At 41.5% G+C, this 25,745-nt stretch overlaps 1 protein-coding gene across 2 annotated transcripts in view; it reads left to right on the forward strand.

The window, feature by feature from the left end:
* Positions 1-25,406, forward strand: part of ABLIM3 (actin binding LIM protein family member 3) — a 187,991-nt gene extending 162,585 nt beyond the window's left edge. The window contains exons 15-23 of one of the 2 annotated variants that reach the window (XM_044664440.1): positions 4,547-4,680; positions 9,257-9,321; positions 12,362-12,509; positions 14,967-14,996; positions 16,121-16,179; positions 17,556-17,616; positions 19,873-19,880; positions 20,743-20,823; positions 22,708-25,406. In XM_044664440.1, the coding sequence (XP_044520375.1) occupies positions 4,547-4,680; positions 9,257-9,321; positions 12,362-12,509; positions 14,967-14,996; positions 16,121-16,179; positions 17,556-17,616; positions 19,873-19,880; positions 20,743-20,823; positions 22,708-22,821 (700 nt within the window). In that variant the 3' untranslated portion in view covers positions 22,822-25,406. The remainder of the gene's footprint in view (positions 1-4,546; positions 4,681-9,256; positions 9,322-12,361; positions 12,510-14,966; positions 14,997-16,120; positions 16,180-17,555; positions 17,617-19,872; positions 19,881-20,742; positions 20,824-22,707) is intronic. The other variant, XM_044664441.1, reaches the window with a different exon arrangement.
* The last annotated feature ends 339 nt before the right edge of the window (positions 25,407-25,745 follow it).

The raw sequence follows: 25,745 nt of genomic DNA on the forward strand, positions 1-25,745 counted from the left end.
TTTTTTTTTAAACCCTTACCTTCCATCTTAGACTCAATACTGTGCATTGGTTCCAAGACAGAAGAGCAGTAAGGGCTAGGCAATGGGGCTTTAGTGACTTACCCAGGGTCACACAGCTAGGAAGTATTTGAGGCAGGATTTGAACCCAGGACCTCCCATCTCTAGGCCTGAGTCTCAATCCCCTGAGCCACCCAGATGCCCCCAAAGCTAAGGCTTCTAAGATAAGATGAAGAGGCACCTGATTCCACATGCTGACATAAGTAAAACCCTGGAAATAAGAGATCACACATTGAGATAGGCCAATTTGATGGGGAAATAGCCTATGTGAAGGACAGTAATGAGAAATGAGATAGGAAAAGCTAGTTGGGAACCAGACTGTGAAATATTTTAAAGACCAGGTTAAGGAGTTTGTAATTTTTACCAAAAGGGAGTCTCCTCCCCTATCCTCAAGTAGAATGTTAGCTGCCGGAGGTCAGGGTCTTGAGCTTTTTGTTTTTGTTTATTCCATCCCTGTGTCCACAGTGCAGTGCCACTAGGTGGCATAGTGGATAGAGCACCAGGCCTGGAGTTAGAAAGGTGCATCTCTCTGAGTTCACATCTGGCATTTGATACTAGCTGTGTGACCCTGGGCAAGTCACTTAATCCTATTATATACCTCAGTTTCCTCATCTGGAAAATGAGCTGGAGAAGGAAAAGGTAAACTACCTCAGTATCTTTGCCAAGAAAACCCCAAATGGGGTCCCAAGAGTCAGACACACTTGAAATGAATGGACAACAAAATCCATACTACTATATACCTTACGCACACGTTTGCTTTGAATTGAATTTAAAGTGTTTTAGGAAGCTTTTTACAATAGGGGAGAAACGTTGTCAGACCTGTGTTTTAGAAATATAAATTTGGTAGCTATGTGGAGGATAGCTTGGAATGGAGAGAGGTTGGAAGTCTATTCTAATTATCCGGATGAGCTACAAGGAAGGCCTAGCCTGGGATGGTGGCTTTGTGAATAAAGCTAAGGCAGAGGAAATAACCAACAGAAATACTTATAGAGAAGTGGAATATTTCATTTACATAGAACCAGGGACTTTGCAAGTATTATTATTGGTAAATTAGTTTAGTGTGCTGTAGTAAAAAAGAGCATTGGACTTGGAGTTGGGAGATCTGAATTTGAATTTAAATTCTAACCTTTAATAGCTGATATCAATCAACAAACATTGATAAGTGCCTATTATGTGCCAGGCACAAAGAAACAAAGACAAAAACAAAACAATCCCCTGGCTTCAGAGAGCCATTCTGTTCTACTTCTTGCGTACCCCTGAAGAGGAGAACTTCTAGCTGGAGCTCAAGCAGTTGCCCAGAATGCCCCAGAATGGCTCCAGTCCAAGAAAGGGAGTTTGCTCAAAGGACACTTAGTAAATAGTATCTGAAACAAGGGTCCTTGGCTAGCATTCTTCATCTCATCTGCTATTTATTGCCTGTGTGACCTGTCGATCGGCTCTAAATCCTATGATCCTATGGCCCATTCCCCAGATGACATTAGGGAAGAATAGGGGAAATAGTGTATGACTTCAGGAAAATCAAGAAGGCGCCTCTAAAGACTCTAGTACTGGTTTGAAACCTAAAATTCCCTTTCCCTATGAAAAGGAACATCTCTGTGGGAGCCCTGGCCTGTACAGAGTCAGTGTCCATTCTAGGTCTTTCATTTTGGAAGTCTGGGCAGCATATGAGCATAGCAAGTTAAGTTTGGCAGAAACTTTTAAGATGGAACATGGAAAGACGGATACTGCAGCCCACTCCTGTTTAATGGCTAGAACATGGGATTGGTGTCAAAAGTCCTCAGAAATAATGGGCTCCTGGACATTGCAATTCTTCAAAAGGCACCTTATAGAAAGTAGAATGGGATAATGCACCATCAGCTAGGTGGTATGGTACATAGATAGAGTGCTGGCCTGGGGTCAAGAAGAATCATCTTTCTCAGTTCAAATCCAGCCTCAGATACTTAATATCTGTGTGACCTGGGGAAAATCATTTAACCCTGTTTGCCTCCGTTTCCTCATCTGAAAAATGAGCTGGAGAAGGGAAAAGCAAACCACTTCAATCTCTGCCAAGAAAACCCCAAAGAGTCATGAAGGGTCAGACACAACTAAAACAATGGAGTGGGGGGAAAAAGTATAATAACAAGACTATTGTTCCTGGATTCAAAAATCTGGTATAGATCTTGGCTGTGGCAGTTCAAATCAACTACTCTATGCCTCAGTTTTCCATTCTATAAAACTATAATAGTCATTTGGGGCTCTAATTCACAAGAATTTGAAAAGTCAATTACTTAATTTTTAAAATATTTAAATATTTCTTATTAAAAGTTGGCATAACCATCATTCTTGTGCTATCCATGGCTCTGATCAGTTTCTAAACTTACTAAAAATTTTCATCAGCTGCTCTTCAGTGACTAAAAGGATTGCATTTCTATGCAGATCTACCACAACTCCCCCAAAGGTAGGTGGCTCAACCTGGGCACTGGGAGAATAGGAGAGGAAAGGGGCTGTCAGGGGCCCAACCTCCTGACGGCAGGCTCCCTCAAGCCAATAGATTAGGAATTAGCCTAAACACCATCCAAAGCATGAAGTTTTGGTGCAGATATGGCATTTTTGACATGACCCTACAAGAAAAAGACTAATGGAGATAAATCAGGTAACTGAGGTGGCCAGGCAAAGGGTCTTCATCTACTCATCCAACAGTCTGTAAAACCATCATTCAGAAAGTTCCCCTTATGAAAGCCATCTGTATAGCAGAGCCTCATAGGGTCTCTTGTAGATTAACAGGGTGCCCAACTAGTTAAAATTAAAATTAAAAAATGCATTTTTTTCAAAATTCACAAAACTAAGTTAAGTATAAAAGAAATTTAAATAATTAAACTTTCACCTGATTTTTTGTAAGTTTCTAGCATTTTGATTTTTGAAGTTATTCAAGCTTAATACTATGCTAAGACTTTGGGGACATGCTGCATAATAAATATATTATTACTAATATAATACAGGGATACATTAGCAAGGTGATGGATTGTGTGTCTGCTATTTAAGGACCAGCTTAGCTAAATGTAGAGAGACTCATCACCAGGAGGTTGGCCACAAAGTGATGACCTTTCTTGACCACAGCAACTCAAGAAAGCCATCTGTAATAGCAGAGCCTCATAGGGTCTCTTGATAATATACAAATCAACCTTGTGGATAAAAAATATTGGGGAAACATAGACCCTGAGTGACTCAGAGTCATCCAGATCCCAAGACTGGTTCTAGTTCAAGGAAATTAAGCCATAAACAAATAAGTTATAATCATAAACACAGGCTATTGGCCCTGCCCAGAATCGTACATGCTGATTTTTGTGTAGCCCAGAACAGGTAGGGTCTATGAAGCTTTATGGCAAGGCAGACCAAAAAAAAGCCTGGAGCACTGTACAAATGCACCTCTTCACTAGAAGTAGACTCAAATCACTTCTGAGGATACCAGTCATGAGCAGGTCAGATACCTCTGGCTATATTTAATGGTCTCATCACTCATTTTATATATTTCTGTCTCTATGTATCTCCCTTTAGAGGGAGTAGACCCAGACTGTAGCAGCCTTCAAACTGAGGAACAGACCCTGTCAAACCAAAGATATTCAACCCAACATTAGAACAAGCTTAAAGGGTATATGAGTGATTGATAGAGGGGTCATAACATTGGGATGGATGAAGATTAAGGCAAGAAACTGAAACAGGATGGTTATCTGAAGCCCTGGGGTAGAGGGGAGAAGAACGTGCAAGGATCAGTGCTCAGCCTATTGGCAGCTCCTGATCTAAACAGTCACAGAACATTCTCCGTCCTATAATGGTAATGATGTCTTGCATTTGTTTTTGTTTTTTCCATCGGCTTTGTTCGGTCATGGGTCGCATGACACCACCCCTTCTGACTTCTGCTGTACCACCTGTGCTGTAAGTACAGTCACCGAGTCCATGGTTTTATCCATCTCTTAGTCTTTTTCTAGAAACCTGTTGCAATCAGAGAAATAGGAGGGACCTCAGAATATGGGGTTAGAAAAGACATTAGAAAGAATTGTCAGTGTCAGATTGAACATTACATTATAGAATACCAAGAGTTTGAAAGGCCTTTAGAACATGTTACAGTGGGAAAGGACTGAAGAACATAGAATGTCAGAGCTGGAAGGGGCCTGGAATGTAGGATGTCAGAGCTGAGTGAGAGAATATATATTAGAGAAGAAACAAAGCTTGTCTCAGTCTCTAGGCTGACACAGGAACCATTTTTAGTCCTAGTCAGACTGAGAATAACTGTCCCTCTCTGTCTCCCTTCTCCTTTTGTCCTCTGTGGCTCTGACATCCTTGCAAGGGGCTGGGGCTGTGGAGGTTGAGGGGACAGTACTTAAATAGCTGCATACTATTTGAGGTCTTCATTTGTCTTGTGTCAAGAGAATTTCCTCTAGCTTTTGACTAGACAGGTCCCTCTACTCCACAACCCTTCTGAGCCTACCCTATCCTGTGGGCACCTCTACAGGTGGACATCGGCAGCAACAAAAAGCAAAACCAGCGAAGATATAACCCAGTCCTCCAAGTATGCTCCAGCCTACTCCCCAGACCTTTACTATGGCTCAGAATCTGAGTTCTGGACCTACCACAGCTCCCCCAAAGGTAGGTGGCTCAGCCTGGGAGGTGGGAGAGGAGGAAAGGAAAAGGGAGGTGACCCCCACAGCAGGACCCCCTCAAACCAACAGAATGTTCCAGTCTTCTTTCAGACATCATGAAAGCCTCCAGATTGGGAAATATTTTGCCAAGCATTTCTAAAGCAATTTCTGTATATTGGATACAAAGAAAGGCAAAAAACAGGTCCTGCCATTGAGGAGTTCACAGTCTAATGAAGGAGACAATGTGAAAATTATGTACAAATAAGAGATAAACAGGATAAGTTGGATATAATTCATAAAGGGAAGGCATTCGCAGTAAGGGAAAAGAAAAAAAAGGCTTCTTACAGAAGAGAAATAAGGCACTCTATATATAATATAAGAGAAATAAGGCACTCTAATATTATGCTGTGCAATAGAGAGCAAGACAAGATCAGGAAACAGCCAGTCATCCTATGAAACACAGGATTATAAAGGGAAATAATGGAAGCCTTACTCGGCTATTTATTACCTGTGTGGTCTGAGATGAGTTACTGACCTCTTATGGGTCTCAGTATCTTCATAAGTAAAGTGAAGGAATGGAGCAAATGAATACTAAAATTGTTCTGGCTCTAATAAGCCTGGAAATATAGGTCAGAATAAGATTGTAGAGGATCTTAGATTCCAAGCTAAGGTTTTTGGATTTTAGGTAATAGTAGGTAGTGCGAAACTAGAGAAAATGAGACAGAAGAAATTTATTTGGACAGATCAAAGGACTCACAAGCTGGGGCCACACATATATGGGGTACAAAGAGCCATATCACACGAGTCACACAGGGTTTATAAAGGAAGAGAAAAACCACAAAGGTTTAGGTAAGGAACGCTGGGTCATGATAGCCTTTGGTTACAAATGGTATGGATATGGGGAAAGTCCAAAAGATGGAGTAACATAATGTTTCTTGGAATGAGGCACAGCTAGTTATCAGAGGAGAGGGCCTTCAGCAAAATGCTAAATGAAAAAGTCAGAGTCTGATCCACTTGCATATGAGTGAACGAAAACTTCGAGAGCCCTTGAAAAGGGTTATGAATATTGAGGTTATGAAAATAAGCTTCACAGTAGGGAATAGAAAGCCACTTAAAGTTCTTGAGCAGAGGGATGACATTATCAGAGCTGTGCATTAGGAAGTTTATAGTGTGGAAGAGGACAGGTTGAAGAAGAGAAAAATTGGAGGCAGGGAGACCAGTTAGGACGCTAATAAAACAAAGCAGGAAAGAAGAGACAAAAACTTTGACTAATGGGAGCGGAGAAAAAGGAACCAATATAAAGAAAATAAATAAATAAAAATCTGATCAAATAAATGAATATGACAAAGCAAAACAGATGTTTGAGGCTCAGTTCCACATAGTCTTCCATTAGACCTTAAGCCTTATGAAAGCCAGAACTGTTTCATTTTGACTTTGTACCTTCCCCAGGCACATCACAATGTTCTAGACACCTCAAGTACTTAATAAATGTTAATTATATATATATATGCATATATATGTATATATATGTAATTGACCTTATCTTCTCTTTTCAATATTTCTCCCCATTTCTTCTACTTTTTCCAACGCAGTCCCCCAAGATCTTTTAAGTCCTAGATGAGAGTTTAGGAGATGGACAGTTTACTTTACTTCAACCCCTTCCACATTTTAGCCTGATGATAGGTGGCTATGTTTGGAACTTCATACTCCTCAGTCCCTATGGAGCTGATCACAGACTCATCCAGGGAAAAGGAGAAAATACTAATCCATCACTAACACAGAGGCATCACAATCAAGGCTCAAAAATCCTTCCCTTTCAAAGTTCACCTATAGGCAGGTGGGAGAGAGACTAACATAAAGAAATAGTCTGAAATGACTACAATGTTTCAGAGACTGGGGCTAGACACCATGGGAGATAAAAGATTTGATAAGGCTTGATTCCTGCCCTAGGAGAGTTCCCAGTCTAGGAGGGAAGTAAAACAAAAATACAGATAACTATAGTGCAAAACATGAATGTTCTGGGAATTTCTTGTTTCCTTTTATTCCTCTTGCAACCTTTGGTTAATATTAACTGCATCTGACCAAAGCTTATCCCATGGGATGTGAAAATTTACTTAAAGCCTTAAACATTCCTTAGATAAGAAACTAGAGGAAGAATCTGAACTATCACTGACTCCTTGGTAACATGTAAATCTTCCTCCTGGATCAGCCTATTTATGAATTCCCTTTAATATAGTTTCATCTATAACCTGACTTAGTTTGCCAATAGAGTTTGGCAAACTTTGTTTCCTTAAGGGATATATGAGATTATGACTGTTTAACTAAATTTGTTCAATTTTTATGATACTGAAGGAAGCATAGGATTATGGATCAATCTTTTCTTTAACTTTTTTGGTCTAGGAACAATGTACAAGATTGCAATATGTAAATGAATTATTTCTTTGTCACTCTGTCACAATGTTCCTTATAAGAAGCTTTGTCAGAATCCTCCTAGTGGTTCAGGTTTTCTCTGAGGCCTGAATCAATGGTTGAGCATAATAATAAAGCCCAGGTTTTTCCCCCCTATAATTTCTTCATTTTGGTAAATATATATTTGGCAACAGCTACTCACCATATAAACTCAGAGAAGCAATATTTCTCTATTAACATCAGTCAGTCAATCAGTAAACAAGCATTTAATAAAGCAGCTACTATGTGACAGGAACTATGCTAAATACTAGAGATAGAAAGAAAAGCAAAAGATAATCCTTGCCCTCAAGTAGCTCACAATCTAATGGGGGAAGATAGTATGTAAACAGTTATGTATAAATAAGATACAGACAGGATAAATTGGAGGTAATTACAAGAGGGAAGGTATCAGAATTAAGGGGGATCAGAAAAGGTTTTTCATAGAGGATGAAATTTTAGCTGAGACTTGAAGGAAGCCTGAGAAGTCAGGAGTGGGAGATGAGGAAGGAGAACATTCTAGGAAGAGGAGTCAACTAGTGAGCATGCCCATGGTCAGGAGATAGACAGCATGATTGTGGAACAGCAAGGAAGCCAGATTGCTTAATATATGGGGACCAGGGGAAGGATATATGGGGTAAAAAGACTGGAAAAATTAGGGATGGGCTGAGGGAGAGGAGGAGCACTTTATGAAGGGCTCTGAACATCAAACAGAAACCTGGAAAGCAAAGAGTATCAAGGATAAGAGGATGATTGACAGCTTTGAAGATTTCAAAGGGTTCGCTAGGGATGGGAATTGAGAAAAGGCTGTTAGATTTGGCAACTAAGAAGAGATCATTAGTTACTTTGGAGAGAGCAGTTTCAGTTGAATGACACGTTGGAAGCCAGATTATAGAAAGAAAAAAGTGAAAGGAAAGAAAGTGGAACCTCAATTGTAGATAGCTTCAAAAGGAGTTTAACCACAAAAAAAAAAAAAAAAAAAAAAAAAAAAAGCAAGAAATATGGGATAGTGGCTACTGGATGAATCATGAAGCATTTTTGAGGGTAGGTGAGATATGGGTATGATTATAGGCAGCAGAGAAATAGCCAGTCGATATGGAGAGATTAAAGATAGTGAGAGAGGGCATGTTTATGGGGGCAATCTGCTGGAAAGGAAGAAAATCAATTGTGCATGTAGAGAGGTTGGCCTTGGTAATGAGAAGGCCCTCCTTTCATGTGATATGCATTAAGGAGGTTTGACAAAGTACTGTGTGAAGCATAAGACAGAGAAAGGTTGTTGGGAGATTAGGAACAGGTTGAGAAAGAAATAGGGCGGCAGAGACATAATTAAGGCAGAATGACTAGTACGTGTACTAGTTAGTACTCTGGGTGCTGAAATTTAGTGCTGACAGCATTTGTACTCCTTCAGCTGGTAGAAGCACCTAAGCTTTAACATCGTTAGCACAAGAAAAAAGTTTAATAGGAAATTATCTGATGATATGCTTCCTCTTATCCTGTAGCTATAACATAGGTGAGCTCTAGTCCTAGCTTTCTCTCTTGGTAGTGACCCCCCAGTGTCATCACTATCTCCCCTGATACTTCATGTATTTTATGGAACTTAACCAGGACTCAAGAACAGCTCATTATATCTGGCCTGAGACACTTCCCAGCTGTGTGACCCTGGGCAAGTCACTTGACTCCCATTGCTTACCAAAGGGGGGAAAAAAAAAGAACAGTTCATTATAGCACCATAAGGGTGGCATGTTAGTTGGACTTTAAAGGATGGGTAGAAACTCAACAGGTAAAGGAAGTTTAGAAAGTCATTCTAGCCAAATGGAACAGCATGGACGAATATGTGGAAGTAGGAGGTCACATTTGTACAGCAGAGAATAGTAATAAGAAGGCCAATGACACTGGGCATACCTTGATTAGAATGTTTTGTTTCATGGGCCACCTTTTCCCTCTCTCCCCAAAGGGGAAATTATCTCTTGAAGCATTTCAGATGATTCCTCTCTTGAACCCATGTTAGTCCTTCTCAATGTGGAGATGGGAAAAGGCCTTGGTTGGGCAACCCTTGATTAGATGGACCCTGGAAGGTGTAGCATTTGTCCCCTGCAGTACACACTCATGGAACTTAACCTGCCCCTGTCCCCTGCCAGTGCCCCGAGCCCGGAGGTTCTCAGCAGGAGGAGAAGAAGATGATTTTGACCGCGGTCTGCATAAGGTGAGCAAGCAACACTTTGTCTTTTGGGCTACAACCACACTGTAACATCATCATGGGTGTAAATACTTTTGCAAGAAGTCATTTTGGTCCAGCATGATTGCCAGTTACTGAGTTGGAACACAGAATGCAGAGAGTGCATTTGAGCCAGCATGAGACCAAAAGTCAGTAGAGATGTGCCTATAAAAGGAGGGAAACTTATAACATCAGGGTCTCAATTCTGAGATACTGGTGGGATGAAAGAGTTGTCTAGGATTGTCTCTTAGCTAGGTTACTGATATCTGTTAGGGTTGGGTACCTAAGCTGCTCATAGGCTATTCTGTGTGTATCAGCATCCAGCTTTATTCATCAATCAACATCAATATACAAATCTAAATATCAACAAGAAGATCAACTACAAAAGCAAAATCATCTTGAACTTGATAAGCCATCAAGCAATCAGAGTCAGGCTTCTGGCCTGGCCAGGCATTCTGCCAGGCAGGCTTCAGGATAGCAACTTCTTTAGAAATCTACTGAAGATTTAGTATAAATTCAATATATAGATAAGCTTTCGGATTCATCCTTAATCCTTCTTTCTTCATTATTCACCCCAACCTTTCCTTTACCTTATTTGTCATCATTAAATTAGTTAATATAAAGAAACTAATACTGACCTGGTTTATTCTCAATATTCCAAGGAGAAGTTTGTCAGTTATTGCTTCTCCTGGCAATTACTGAAGACAGCTTTATAATTGCTGATCTTCTAGTTTAAATCCAACAATCGCAGTCAGAAATAGAGTTCAGAGTTTATTACCCTTGAGGTCATTATATAATCTAAATACTAATTGAGGGAAACAAATCATTCCCTCATTAGTCAGTGGTAGAAGGTGGAGTCAAGTGAGCAACTTATTCCTGTTAGCTGATTCATTATAAATCACAAGCAGCTGCAAGGTCATTGAAGCAGATTCTAAGTAAACTCACTTTACCATCCATATAGGAGGTTTCACCAATACCTCCTATGGCTCCACACTTCTATCATTAGGACCTGGGGTTTTATTTATTCTTTACATAGGAGAGGTTCCATTGATTGGCCTTGCATGGACTGCAGGCCAATGTTTTTGAACCTCGGGATACAACGGATCAGAAGGAACATAGAGCTGGACATCTGACCTTATTCATTCCTTGTCCACCAATCAGTTGAGGCCAGCCTGATCAATATCCTTTTGTACCGGCGGCTATGTGTCTTATTTTTTACTGGTATCCTCTCATCAGCTGAGAAGTAGTATGGTATTGGACATAGCAATGGAATTAGAACCAGAGCACCTTGGTCTCTTACTTAGCACCTGGGTGACCTTGAGCAAATCATTTCCTAAGCTTCCTTCAGGGTTAGGCCACAGGGTCTTCATCTTCAAACACCTAAGAGGAGAGGTTCTCTTAGACAAACTTAGATACCCTCTGAGCTGCTGTGGCCTCTGCTTCTCTTAGGCTTCCAGGCTAGGGGTTGAGGGGAGCTTGAAAACTTGACTGGTTGTCATGAAAGAGGAGAAGCCTCAAGGGCATGAGAAACACCATGATAAGACCCCAGTTCCCCTTGACTCACCAAGGGCTTCTGCTTCCTGGAACACACTTATAAAAAAGGACCTCTGGATTAAAAAAAAAAATTAATCCTTATCAGAGATTCTGTATGCCAGGTTCTTTTGTCTCTCTGAGAGCAAGAAAAGGTAGCCCTGAAGCTTCATTTTGGGAAGTAGGGATGATGTCACAGAGGAGAAAACATTCTTGCTTTTTGTGTTTATTTTGCCCTTTTGGAACCCTAAATGTTTGCATGAGGTAACATGTCACACAATAAAACTGGTTAAAATAAAGTCTATGTATCATATCAGTCCAAAATCTTGGGTCTTAAACATACAGTCTTCATTCACAGCTAAATTACCAGGTTTCAGGTTCTTGTGTATGATATCAGCTGAATGAATTTCCTTTAGGCTCCTGTGAATCTGGCACTCTCTGGTCATTTGTGAGCTTTTCACATTTCAAAATGTTGTTCAGGTCCATCCCTGAAAGGTGGCTAGTACAAGTGCTATCATCCCTATTTTATAGAGGACAAAAGTAAGGCTTCAAGATGGAAAATGAGTTGTCCTTGATCTCACAATTAGAGAAAAAATAAGAGCCATAACACCCTTGTCATTTGATTCAAAATCCATCACTTTTAATTCATTATTAATAAGAAGAACTCATATTTTATTTTATCCTAAGTACTTTATCCTTGTGAGATACAATGGCCAGGATTTCAGCAAGGGGTCCATTCCCTCCTTCCTGTGTATACTCCTCCAGGGGCCAAGTTTCAGTAACTTAGAACAACTTCCTGAACAGTGGGGCTTTAGTCTTCCTAGATTTGAAGCTATTCTTCCAAGAAGGGGGTGAATGGAAGTGGAGGGAGGACAGGGGACATATGGTAGTCAGTTGTAGTCATTCATTTTTATTTATTCTGAAACACAAGCTAAAGATTTGTGCAAAATAAAATGTAAACTCCAGTTTGGGCCTTTGGGCTAGGAGTGTGACTTCCAGACCATTGTTCTTAGATATCTTAATGGAGGAGATGGCCAACAATGATTCTCAAGCAGGAACTGTCATATATGTACCATGCTAATGTAAAACAATTGCATTCTTCTTTTTCCCTTCTCTTTTTTTTCTTCCTCTTCTCTTTCTTTTCACTCCCAATTTCTTTCACCTCTTTCTCTCCCTCTTCTCTGTCTCTCTATCTCCTATCTCTCTCTTCCATCTCTTTCTGTTTCTGTCTATTTCTCTGACTCTCTCTCCCTCTCCCCCTCTTACTCCTTCTCCTACTTCTCTTCTCCCTCCCTCTTTTTCTCTCTTTTCTTCTACCTTTTTTCTCTCTACTCATTCCTAATTCCTCTTCCATTATCCCTTTCTACTGCTTTCCTACTTCCTCTTCCCTACTCTCTATTTCTCTCTCCTTCTTCCTTTCCTCCCTATTTTCTACCTTCCACCTACCCACCTCTTTACTCTCCTCCTCCCTTTTTCTTCTCTCCTTGCTCACTCCCAGATCCAGAGTGGGATTGGACGTCTGATCCTGAAGGAAGAGATGAAGGCTCGTTCCAGTTCCTATGCAGATCCCTGGACCCCTCCCCGGAGCTCTACTAGCAGCAGAGAAGCCTTGCACACTGTTGGCTATGAGACTTCTCTCAATGGCTGTAAGAGCAAGATGGGTAGGGGTTGAGAAGTCTGAGGGATTCCCAGTCTCCTAGCCCCTCAGAGTTGGCTATCCCAAGATCCTACTCAAAATTTAGGAGAGTCTCAGGCTCTAGGAAAAGAAATACAGTTATCCCCTGAACCTTGGCTCCTGAGCTTGCAAATTATCTCTTGAATCTGGTATTGTGCGTGCCACCTTCTTCTAACTTGAGTGCCTGTTCCAAAATTCCAGCATATCTTACTTAGTGAAGAATATCATTCCTTCTTTCTGATCAGCAGTACAAGATTCATCCTCAGTCTATCTGCAGTTCCCTTAGTGATCTTGGAAACGTCTAGCTTTGAGCAATCCTTTCCAACTTCTCCCTTCTAGCCACGTGCTTGTCACATTTGTTTCGTACACCCTCACTTACTCCTTGCATCTCAATCCAAGTAGTTTTCCTCATAGACGTGGAGTCAAGAGACCTGAGTTTGGCTCTCTACCCATATGATAATCATCAGCGCATTTACCCAGCATTTGAAAGTTTGCAATGTTCTTTATAGATGCTATCTCACAACAACCCTTTGAAGTAGATGTTATTATTAGTCCTGTTTTAGATGACAAAACTAAGGTTGAAGGAAGCTGTGGCTTGCCCACCATTATACAGTTGATAGAGATCTGAGGCTTGAACTCAGGTCTTCCTGACTCCAAGTCTAGCACTCTATCCACTTAAACATCATCTAACTATTTAAGTTCTCTCTGTTTTAGTTTCTTCATTTATAAAACAAAGGCATTAGAATATATAATCTTTAGGACCACTTAATTCAAAGAGGAGATGGTATAGTTTGGTGGAAAGACTGCTGGATGTGGAGTCCAAGTACCTGGGTTTGGATCCCATTTTTACTACTTACTCTCTGTGTGACTTTAGACAAGTCATTTAACCTCTCTGGTCTCAGTTTCCTTTTCTGTAAAATAAGGAGGTTGTACTAGATGACTCCCAAGGTTCCTTCTAGCTCCAATTTTAATATATATGGTCAAATGATTCCCTGAGTATGTTTTAGATCACTGACCTGAATTATACAGAATTATAGATAAGCCTATATTCAAGGATTTTTCCAGTCTGTCAGAGGCTTTGCTTTGCTGGCATAACCTATGAGAGCCCAGACCGCCTCTAAGCCACTATAAGACATTCAATGGAGACTTTACTGGAGTATAAGCTGCTCAGCAATGATGTCTGTGTCTGTCAACTGAAGATCACAGTAGCTATCTTTGGCAAGGCCCATCACTGGGGGGCTGACCACAAGGGATGGATATTTTTGGCTGCAGTGACTAATGATGATAATCTGCTGTGTTGTGGAGGGTTTAGGTACTATGTCGGTGAAAAAAAGATTTACAGTGATGAAATCATAGATCTCCGAAATGCAGTTAAACTTTGTGTGGATTTCTTTTGAAACAATTTGTCATTTATCTTAGAGATATGCCGGTTGGAACTGGGAAGATCACTACTAAGAATAATCTGTTGGGCAAGGTTGTAGGGAGAGAGCTTGATAATTTTCCTCCACCCCAAGTGACAAACTGAGGCCTTGTTATAACCATTGCGGAAGGAGAACAGAGAGTGCTGAGAACACAAAAACCCTTCAGCTTCAACAGAAGCAGTAAAGAGAATAAATGAAAGAGGTAGAAAGTTCACAAAGCAAGGGAAACCCAATGTTTGAGGCAGGACAAATGTGACCTGGAGGGAAAAATCTTGCAGTGATCTAAGAGTCAAAGAAGCTAGAATAGAATTTCAGTTCTGTCATTAATTCCATGTGTGACCTTGAACAAGTCCCTTCCCTCCTCTGGGTCTCAGCTTCCCCCAACATAACATTAAAAGACTAGACTCACTAATCTCTAAAATCTCTCCAAATTCTGGCATTCTATGTTTAAGACCCTTTGCAGCTCAAATATTCTAAATTCTTAGGACTTCTTCAGCTCAGACATTCTGTGCTTTGAGGTTCCTCCAGGCTCTAATATTTTAGATTCTAAGGGTCCTTCTCTGGGCTCTGACATCCTATGCTTTAACATCCCTTTCAGCTTTGGCACTTTGTGTTCTAAGATCCCTTCCATCTCTAACATCCTATATTTTAAAGTACATACCAGTATTGACGTTCTACGTTCTGTTAAGTCTCTAACAACTCTGAGAATCTGTGTTCTGTTATTGTATGGTTCTGAGAGTAGACACAAAAGGGAAACAATTTCTGTTTCTGTTTCTGTTTCTATACATTGATCACTAGTTGGCAACTCAGCACTAATTGATGGCCTGTGAACCCACTTTGCATTGGCCAATAGATCAATTGGTAAAGTATCTGAAAATTGCTAATTGGGAATATGGGTACCACATAAGGGAAGCCACACAGTATAATTCAGAGGACCAAGTCTATTAGCGGGATAGGTCTTGCCTTGCATACCACCTTGTGCTGACCTGATCTATCTCTGATTGCAGCTCCCCGGTCCCATTACCTGGCTGACAGTGGTACGTAGAGTTTCTAAACCTTGGTCTAACAAAAGACCTCTTCACCCCATCCTACCCTAGTGTGAATCTACCTGCTTTGACTAGGAGATTGGGCTATATGTGGTGAGTTGGTTGGAATTGAGTCTTGCCAAAAGTTGAGTCCCTTATCATAATTTGGACCTTAAGGAGGCACTATTCAGTGTTACTACTTGTTCTGTTTCATAGCTGGTAGGCTACGTTAAGGAAGGGATGGAGCCTATTCCCAAAGCAGGATGGTAAATGAGCTGAGGTGAATATGCCATCCTATAAGCCAAGGTAGAGGTGTGTGATCTTTGTTGAGGAACTCGAGTCCCCTTAAAACAGAGAAGCTCATAAATCTTGGAGTCTTCTACTCTCTCTACCCCCTACCGAGACTAGAAGCAAGTTCTGGATTTGGAGTCAAAAGACCTAGGTTTGAATCCCAACTCTGCTTCTTAGAGATATATTTGTGTGACCTTAATGCAAGCCTCTCAACCTCCCTGGGTTTCATTCTCCTCATCTATAAAAAAGACAAATTTAAGGACAGCTAGGTGGCTCAGTACATAGAGAGCCATGCCAGGGGACAGGAGGTCCTGGGTTCAGTCTGGCTTCAGACACTTCTTAGCTGTGTGACCCTGAGCAAGTCACTTAATCCCAATGATTAGCCTCTTCTGTCTTGGAACCCATTGATTCTAAGACAGAAGATACGGGTTTTTTTCAGTGAGAGAAATTTACTAGATAATCACCGGTATAGATAATCTATGCCTTCCTATTCTAAATCCTGTGATCCTATTTAGAGATCTCAGGTTCAAACCCTAATTCTGCCTCTAACTGGCTTTGTAAAGTTAAGCAAGTTGTTTCTCCTCTCTGAACTTCCATCTCCTCATCTGTAAATGAGGGGCCGGAGTTGGACAAAATGTTCACTAATTTACTTTTTGACTCTATATGCTATGAATTTGGAGGGAAAAAAGGCTAATTTTTAAGACCTCTCCCTATCTTGTTTGTAGTTCTACACTCATGGATATGGGGAATATTTTTAATAGAGTGAATCTCCTCACTGCCCTCCCTAGATAAGAGAGGTCTTTGGAGTGAAGGTACAAGTGATAGCTCTGCTGTTTTCTTTTCAGATCCCCTCATTTCCAAGTCAGCCTCACTTCCTGCCTATAGGAGAAATGGGCTTCACAGGGTAAGGAGGCCGGGTGATCACATCTATACTAGGGCTGAAGTTCTTCCCAAATTTGATTTATTGTTCTGGGGGACTTGGGGGGGTAAAATGTTGACAAAGCTACGAGGGTGTTTATGGATAGAAAAGGTTTCCCTGAGGAAGTTTTGTTTTGTTTTTTTCACTTGGGGATCCAGTTAACACCACTTGAATCCTGGGAAGGAAAAACATGGATAAAATGAGGATGTTAGCATAGATGGCCTTTGAGTGAATAGCATGACATGGTAGATATAAAAGTTAATGGGGGGCAGCTGGGTAGCTCAGTGGATTGAGAGTCAGGCCTAGAGACGGGAGGTCCTAGGTTCAAATCTGACCTTAGACACTTCCCAGCTGTGTGACCCTAGGCAAGTCACTTGACCCCCATTGCCCACCCTTACCACTCTTCCACCAAGGAGCCAATACACAGAAGTTAAGGGTTTAAAAAAAAAAAGTTAATGGGCACTTAGATTGCATGAGTAGATAGATACTATCCAGAGTGAGGGATGTGAGAGTCCTACTGCCTTCTGTTGTAGTTAGACCATCTGGTCCATTGTGTATAGTTCTGGGGAAGGATGGTAACAAGTTAGAACATATACCGAGAACAATGAGGATGGCAAGGGAACTAGAGATCTAGCATGAAGCCATCCCCCCTGGCTGGGAGATTGGGCTATTTTAGATGAATTGGCTCCTATCAGTAGATGCATTCCACATCATGGTTTCCTGGGCCTTAAGAAGGCACTATTCATGCCTTATAAGGACTGTCATGGGAACTAGGGATATTTATCCTGGAGAAGAAAAAGAAATGGGGAATGGAATATGATAACTATCTTTAAATGTCTGAAGGGCTATTATGTGGAAGATGGATTAAACATGTTCTGCTTGGCCCCAGAGAACAAAATTGGGAGCAACAGGTGGAAATTACAGAGAGCCAGATAGGGATTGGAGGTTGGGAAAGACTTCTTAATAATTAGAGCTGTCCTGAAGTGGAATAGACTCCCCCAGGAGGCAGTGGATGTCCTGCTCCAGGGGTCTTCAAGAGGGAAGCCAGAAGGCCATATCTGATCAAAAATGTTGGAAAGACAGAATCCCATTTCAGACACAGGTTGGATTGAATGACCTCTAAGCTCCCCTTCAGCCACCATGGTGGGGCCAGCTTTGAGACTTTGACTGGTCATTACTGTGGAGAGAAACCTCCCAAAACTTGAGTCAAAAGTCTCGGAAGAGGCCCACTCTCCCACTAGTCTATGCATCTGTGTGCACGTGTGTGTGTGTGTGAATGCACGTGTGTGTGTATGTGTGTGCATGTGCATGCAGGTGATAGATCATGTAATGCCAACCTTGTGGTTTCTCTTTTTTTTCAGACACCCAGTGCAGATCTCTTTCACTATGACAGCATGAATGCCGTCAACTGGGGAATGAGAGGTGAGCCAAGCAGAGCCGAACTTTGACAGGGAAAGATTCTCCTCATCACTGGTTCCTTGAACTCCATCACTGCTTCCAAATGGAGATTATCTCCCTAGCAGAAAGTCAAATCCATCACTGCTAATAGACTGAGAGATGGCCTGTCCTCATAGTTCTGTCTCATCTCATCATCCAGTTCCTGTTTCCTTAAAATTCAGTTTAATTTTGTTCAACACATGTGGACTAAACTCTTACTAAGAGCTAAGATGAGGGGAATCAAATACAAAAATGTATCAAGCCTTACCTCAAGGGTCTTATCTTTTACTTTGGGAATACAATTTGTACACAAAAAAGTAAACACTAAGCATACACAGAAGCTCTTTACTTCAAATTAGGAAGGTCTGAGATTGAATCCTGCCCCAGATATTAGCTATATGACTCTCGGCAGGTCACTTAACCTCTTTGCCTCAGTTTCCTCATTTTTAAAGTAAAGAGTTTGGATTTGATGAAGTCTAAGGCCCCTTCCAGCTCCAAATCTAGAATCCCATGATTCTATATCCTAAATACAAAGTAGTTTTGCTGAGATTAGGGAAAGAACTCCAAGTCAGGACATCAGGAACCTTGAAGGGAACTAGGGATTCAAGAGGCTGAGGTAGTGAGGGAGGGAGGACGTTTCAGGCCCATAGAGCTGGAATGTTCACTGTGAGGAGCAGTAAAAAGAGGCCACTTTGGCTGGAACACAATACAAAGAGTAATGAGAAATGAATCTAGAAGCCAGACTGGAAAGGAGTTTAGATGCCAATAATCTGTTTTCTCCCTATATTTAGGACCTTCTGTCCTCTTAGAACTATAACAGTAACAACCAGAACAACAAAAAATTTTTCTAATCTCTCTGGCACTTGTAAAATGCTCCCCTCACAACAGCCCCTTGAAGTAAGTCTGTTGTTCAGTTGTGTGATACCATTTTGCGACCCCAGGGACCATAGCTATCCATGGGGTTTTCTTGGCAAGGATTTGGGAATGGTTTGCAATTTCCTTATCCGCTGGATTCAAAGATGAGGCAATTTGCCCAGGATCAGGCAGCTAGGAAGTGTCTGAATCTGAATCTGAACTCAGATCTTCCTAGCTTCAGGTCCAGTGTTCTTAATCACTGAGCCTCAGCTGCCTCTTTAAAGCAGGCCACACAGGTATTACTATCCCATATAATGGCTGAGTAAACTGAGGCTTGGAGAAAAGTGGTTTGCCCAAAATCATGTTAGTGAATTAACAGCATTCAAACCTAGGTCATCTGATTGCAAGTTCATTGCTTCTTTATATCCCAAAGTGGAGATAGACCTTAGAAATAGAGTCTGAGCCTCTGTTCAATGAATCAATTCCTTCTTGGTATAGAACACTGGATTTGAAGTCAGAACTCTGTTCAAATACTAGCTCTTTCACTTTACTTGCTCTGTGACCTTGGGCAAGTCACTTGATGTCTTTGAGTCTTAATGTTGTCCTCTGTTAAATGGAGGCTTTAGTACTACCTGTGTGACCTTGGATAAGTCATTTAATAGCTTAGTTTCTATATGTGTAAAATAAGCAGTTTGGGACTATCTCCACAAATTTAGGCAAGTCACTTAAAATCTTGGAGCTCAAGATACTGAACTAGGTGATTTTAAGGGCCCTTCCAGGCTCAAATCACTTTGATACTATGATCCTTGAGGATCTTTCTAGCTCTGAATCATCTGAGACTTGTTGGTCCTCATCCTGTCAGCCTCCTGGTCTAAGACCCCCTCCAACCTCAGTCCTGCCCCCTCGCCAGAGTTCCTCCCCTTTCAATGATTTCCAAACAACCTGCAAACAAAACTCTGGCTACTGAGTGGAGGCGAACATGGCACATGCAGTACGTTTCCATTTGGCAGACACCTGCCAAGCTCTCCTACACTGAGAAGCACCCGGTCCATATGTGTTCCCTTCTTGCTGAAGCCAGGAGTCCAGTGGGACTGAGTTAGCTGCCAAGAGTACTGTCCATCCTCTTCCCCAGGCTCTCCTGAGGTGTGTCAGGATGGAAAGAGTTACCTCCCCTCAAGGGTTTCCTCTTGAATGTCTCTCAGGAGTGGATAATGGGATTTGTTGGGGGGAGTGGGGGAAGGATGGAGAGAGAAAAATCTTGAAAAAGCAGACATTGCCTTCCCAATGTAAAACATACTAAAGTTAGGGAGAGGGATGAGGCATTATGGTGGGAATCAGTCTGGTGACATAAATTGATCTGTCTCTCTCTTTTTTCTCTCTCTGCAGAATACAAGGTAAGAACCATCCCATGTTATGGGGGCTATCTCCTACACAGAGAATAGCTGTGCTAGCAATTTATCATAGCGATGTGAATATTCAGTATTTTGCCTTTCAAAGATGGCCTTCCTTTTCACCTCTATCCCCCAACCGCAGATCTCACTATGGATCCTACCTTTGGAAATTAAATGGAAGAGGCAACATGGTGTGGTCAAAAGAGGAATTGCTCTAAAGTCAGGGGGCTGGTTCTATCTCTGATCTTGTCACTTGTAAGCTGTGTAATCACCCATCTGGCAGCCTCAGTTCCCTCCTTAGTAAAATGAGGAAGTTGGACTAGGTGATTTCAGTCTGATATTTCAGAGTACTCCAAAAGATCATGGAATATTATATCATAGATTATTGACCTAAAATTAGATGGGACTTCATCTAGCCCAGGATCTTTATTTACAGATGAGGAAATCGAGGCATGGGGAGACAAAGTAATTTTCTCAAGATTATATAAATGAATGAATGCCAGAGGTAGAAATTGACCAGGTCCTCTAATTTCAGGGTCAGTCCTCTGAACTTAGAATCCAAAGGCTCTGAACTCTTAATAGCCTCCATTCAGATCCATAAGCAGCCTGGTTCTAGGACTAGTACTGGAGCTCAGAGAACTACAAAATGACAGTAGTTTCCCCAAGCCTTCTTTGATCCATCTGTAAGAGTTGAACTTCTGATCCTTCTGCAGCGAGGTGAGCCCCTAAACTCTGAGCCTGGTTGGAGGGCTGAGTCACTTGTTTAGAAGCTAGATTCCTTTCATAGTTTACCTCACCCCTTCCTCCAGGGCTCACCAAATCCTTCATGATAAGCTGTCCATCTATCTCCTTGTTTGCTCTGCAGATCTATCCATATGAACTGCTCCTGGTGACCACCAGGGGGAGAAACCGACTACCCAAAGATGTGGACAGGACACGTTTAGAAGTGAGTGGAGAATTGATTCAATTTCAATTCCAATTCCATTGCACAAGGGTTCAAGTACTCTAATAACAGTTCTGTGTTGGAGAGATGGGTGAGGAGTACAAGATTGCAACAGGGTGCCAGAGGGCCTGGGTTTCAAGGCCCAACACTGCCACTAGGGCAGCTCAGTGAGCTATGCACCCCAATACCCCTCACCCTTAGTTTGTACCTTTATAACTTGGAGATAGGAATACTTGTACTACCTGCTTCCTCGTGCTATTATGAGGAAAGTGTTTTATAAACCTTAAAGGGCATTACAAATGGTAGCCATGGCTAGTCTCCTCCTAACAACTGTGCACTGGGTAATAACATGCTCATTTTACCTATCAAATGAGAAGTTTAGAAAACATACTAGGTGGCTCAGTGAATTGAGATCAAGGCCTAGAAATAGGAACTCAAATTAGACCATAGACACTTCCTAGCTGGGTAACCTTGGGCAAGTCACTTAATTTCAATTGCCTATCCTCCTTCTATCCTCTTTCTGCCTTGAAATAGATACTTGTGTCAATTTTTACACATAATGTAAGAGTTTTTTTAAAGCATGATATAGAAGTAAACTGTTTTTATCTGCCTATACTCAATTCATTCTGGTTTATGTTATTAAGTAGCTCCCATTTTCCTTATCTTACAGAGATTAGAATATAGAAGTTGAAAACAGATGATCTCTAAGGTCTTCATCAGCAGTGATATCCTATAATCCCTTCCAATTTTACATCCTCTAGCCCAGGGGTCAGCAACCTTTTTGGCCGTGAGAGCCATAAACGCCACATTTTTTAAAATGTAATTTCGTGAGAGCCGTACAGTGCTCACAGTGAGTGCTCCTGTAACAGTGCCTGAAAAAAAATGGACTTTGTGGCTCCTGCAGAAAGAGCCATATCTGGCCCTCAAAAGAGCCATACCTTGCTGACCCCTGCTCTAGCCTATTTCTAAGACTCCTTGTAGATCTAATGCTCTGTGTTCTAAGGTCTATTTTGTCCTCAATATTATGTTAAGATGTCCTTAATATCTCCAAGATAATATATTTTATGAGCCCTTTTGACACTTCCATTTTATATCTCTTGTTCTAAAGGCATTTCTAGATCTGACATCCTGTGTTATAAATTTCCTTCCAATACTAGCATTCTATATTCTAACATTTGTTTTAGCCTTAAGTCTATGGGTGTTGGGAAGGAGGGAGGCAGGGAGGGAGAGAGAGAGAGAGAGAGAGAGAGAGAGAGAGAGAGAGAGAGAGAGAGAGAGAGAGAGAGAGAGAGAGAGAGAGGGAGAGGAGAATGGAGAGAGTGGAAAGAGGAGGGAAGAGGAAGGAATAAAAAAGAAAAAAGGAGAGAAAGAAAAAGAAGGAAGGAAGAGAAAAGAGTCTATGACTTTAAAAAAAAGGAGTCTATGGCCTATAGTTTCCTCTATTATTCATATTCTATTTTCTAAGATCCCTTCCAACTTTAACATTCTATGTTCTGAGGGCCTTTGTAGCTCTTATGTTCTATGATCCTTTGGTTCTATATAAGGAGAACACCAGGAGTTGCCAAGCAGACAAAAGCCAGCTAAAATGGAAACTTCCCAAGGAGATAGGATTTAGAGCTGGAAAAGACCTTAGACATCACTTAATGCGACTCTCTCTTTTAATTCAACCCTCTGATTTTACAAATGAGAAACTAAAGACCCACAAGGAAGTAATATGCCCAGAGTTATACAGATTGTTAATAACAGAAGTGAGATTTGAATTCAGGTCTTCTGCCATCAAATGCAATACTCTTTTCAGGGACTATATGCCCCTGGTTCCCCATCTAGTCCCCAAGCTACCCTCCCCAACTCATGCTGTTTTCCCTTTCTCTGTCCCCCTACTTCCAGCGTCACCTCTCCCAAGAAGAATTCTACCAGATCTTTGGCATGACCATCACTGAATTTGACCGACTGGCCCTCTGGAAGAGGAATGAACTGAAGAAACAAGCTCGGCTCTTCTAAGATCAAAATCTATAAATAGACATTTCTATAAAGATATATGTATAAATCTCTATATTGAAGCTTAGTATAACCCACTCTCATATGGAAGGAGATGCTGCCTGCAGGAATATTTGCTTTTCTGGACTGTCAGGCAATTTCTAAGTTATTCAAAAGTTTTTATCTTCTTCATGTCCTCTTTTCTAAGTGCACTGAGATCCAGGGAGGGATTTTCAGGGGGCTCTAGCCCTTTCACTAGGATTCTTTTTATACAGAAACATCAAGTTCGTCTTAAGTAGGGCTCCTCTAACCCCCACCAGAATCCCAACCCTCTTCATCAAGAGAGGCTATGGGAGTCTCTTCTCTGTTCGATCCCCTGTTTCTTTCCCAAGCTTCCACTGTGTACTTCACATGAGGAAGTGGAAAGAGCACTCAATTTCTAGTCAGAGGTCCTGGGTTCAAATCCTGGCTCTACTACTTATTACATGGGTCACCTTGGGTAAATCATTTAACTCTTCTGGGCCTCCATTTTCTCTTCCACAAAATGAGGGGGCTGGACTAGATTATATCTAAGGTGCCTTCTAGCTGTGGTTCAGACCCCTGATTGGATACTCCCACGGAGTGATCCACAGGGCTCTCCAGCATCTTTGAGCCCCTCTGGCAGCCGACTGAAGAGAGAGAAGACTTTTTCACTGTTTCATTTGTAATAAGGAAATTTTGGAAGAAAAGGGGAGGTGACCTAGGTAGACTTTACAGAATGTGTCCCCCACCCCCAACACTGGAAATCTTTCAGTGGAATGGACAGATAGAGGGGTTTCCTGCTCAGGTACAGGTTGAACCAAAAAACAATGGGGTCCCTCTCAGCTCTGATATTTTATTATTCTCTAAAAAAAACTTCCTGACAACTAGAGCTGTCTAACCATGGAATATATCACCTCATAAGTTAACGAGTTCCCCATCAGTGGAAGTGTTCAAGTAGAGGCTAGATGAACACCTTCCAGGAAGAGTGAAGACAGGATTTCTGCACTGAGTGGGGGAGGAAGGGGACTAAATGAATTCTAAGCTCCCTTCCAGTTCTAAGATTCTAAGATTCTCTTCCTCTAGTCCAACACTTTTATTCTATCCCTTTACACATCAATCAGTTACATCAGTGAATAGTGATGCCCTAGGAGGAATGACTTCACCTTGTTTCCCCTCCAGACTTCTTTCCTCAATCATGATCTTTCCTTTGCCCAGAAACCAGAATAAGGATCACTTATCCTTCCTCTCTTGCTCCAGACTGCCTGACCCTTTCCCCTCTGCAGGGTAGACCAATCCCCTAAACCTCTATGAATTCTAAACTCTATATTCAATGTGCCTAGTGTCTCAAACACACAACAGGGATGATGCTCTCATCATTCCCCTTCTTGATTCTAAGAAAGTCTGTGTAACTCCAAGGAAGATTTATAGCCAGACACCTGTTCCCCTTGAGTAAGCACTAGGCTTTCTTGGGCCCTCTGGCTCCATTCCTCAGATCCAGGTGTGGTTCACCAGGATGGCCCTGGAGAAGCAGCTGCTGAGTGGAATATCATGGCTTATATTCCTGAGACTCCTCTTGCTTCTGCTTTCTCCCTTAACTGGCCTCTTTGCCCTTTGGAGTGGATGCCTCTCACTCTCATGCCTGCCTTCTTTCTTGAGAGAGTGATGGCCTGAGGAGCCAGTGATATATCATGGCTTATTTTCCTGGAAGCCCCATGCCTCTGCCTTCTCTCTTAACTGTCCTGCAATGGTGGATGGCTCCTCTAAGGAGAAACAAAGCATAAAGCAAGTCCACAGGTCACATAGAAATGGCAAAAGAGGAGCCTAAGCCTTCTTTGTGGTTCCTGTTGGTGGAATGATAAAGGTTCTTCTGTTTGATAAGAGCTTGTCAGGGCCTATGTTAAACTAGGGAGGAGGCTGTGGCCTGCAGTCTTGTGAAGGGAAACCTAAAGACCAACATTTTGATGCTATCATTTGAAATTCTAACCTGTATTAATTACATCCTTGCTTCCTATTGGGATCTTCTCGGCTTGCATGGTCCAGGCCAGAAACCACCTTAGGAGCTGAGATCTGATTATTTGGAAAGATTTGAAAAAAAATTTTGGTTATCGTTGTTGGATTTTTTCCCTCTCCATAAAACACATACTTTCAACTAATCCCTATGCCCTCTTGTATTTTTTTTTCTAGTCTGGATGGAGTTAGATTCAACAGCAGGAATATAAAGCAGACTTCTCATAGTCAAAGAACCTAGGTCTCCATTGAGCAATCCCTTCCCATTTGTACTCCCCAGGAGCACAGCTGATAGGTCTGTAGGAGATTTTATAAGCTAATGTGGGCTTCCCAATGGTATGAGCTGGTAGGACATTCATCTACTATTTACCTACTAATTCTTGCTTTTAAACATGGGCATGGCTACCACCTTCATCCCAACGCATAACCTGACATATTGAAAAAATAAGCCCTCGTTTGGGAATCAAGAGTTCTGGAGCCTTTCCCTGTCTGGCAGGAACACTCTGTGGGACCCTGAGCAAGTGACCTTCCCATCTCTGAGCCCATTTTCTTAATCATACAATGAAAAAGATTGAATTTGATGTTCTCTAAGTTTCCTTCCATTTCTGACATTCTGTGTTCTCCAGCCCCTTCCAGCTCTGATGATTAATGAAATGGATACGTCTTTGTAGGTGATGATGTTGGAAATTATTATGTCACTTTAAAATTTGCAAAGTGCTTTATATACATTAACCTCATTCTATCAAGACAACAGTCTTCTGTAGAAGGTAATTCTGGTATTGTTAACTCCATTTTATAGAGAAGGAAACTAACTCAGAAAGATTAGAACCCAGGTCCTTCTGACTAAATGTTACCATAAAATGTCTTCTATCTATTGATCCATGCTGCCTATTCAGTCTAACCAAGTTTATATTCTTGGT

The sequence above is a fragment of the Gracilinanus agilis genome, chromosome 2 (assembly GCF_016433145.1).
Source record: "Gracilinanus agilis isolate LMUSP501 chromosome 2, AgileGrace, whole genome shotgun sequence".
NCBI lineage: Eukaryota > Metazoa > Chordata > Mammalia > Didelphimorphia > Didelphidae > Gracilinanus > Gracilinanus agilis.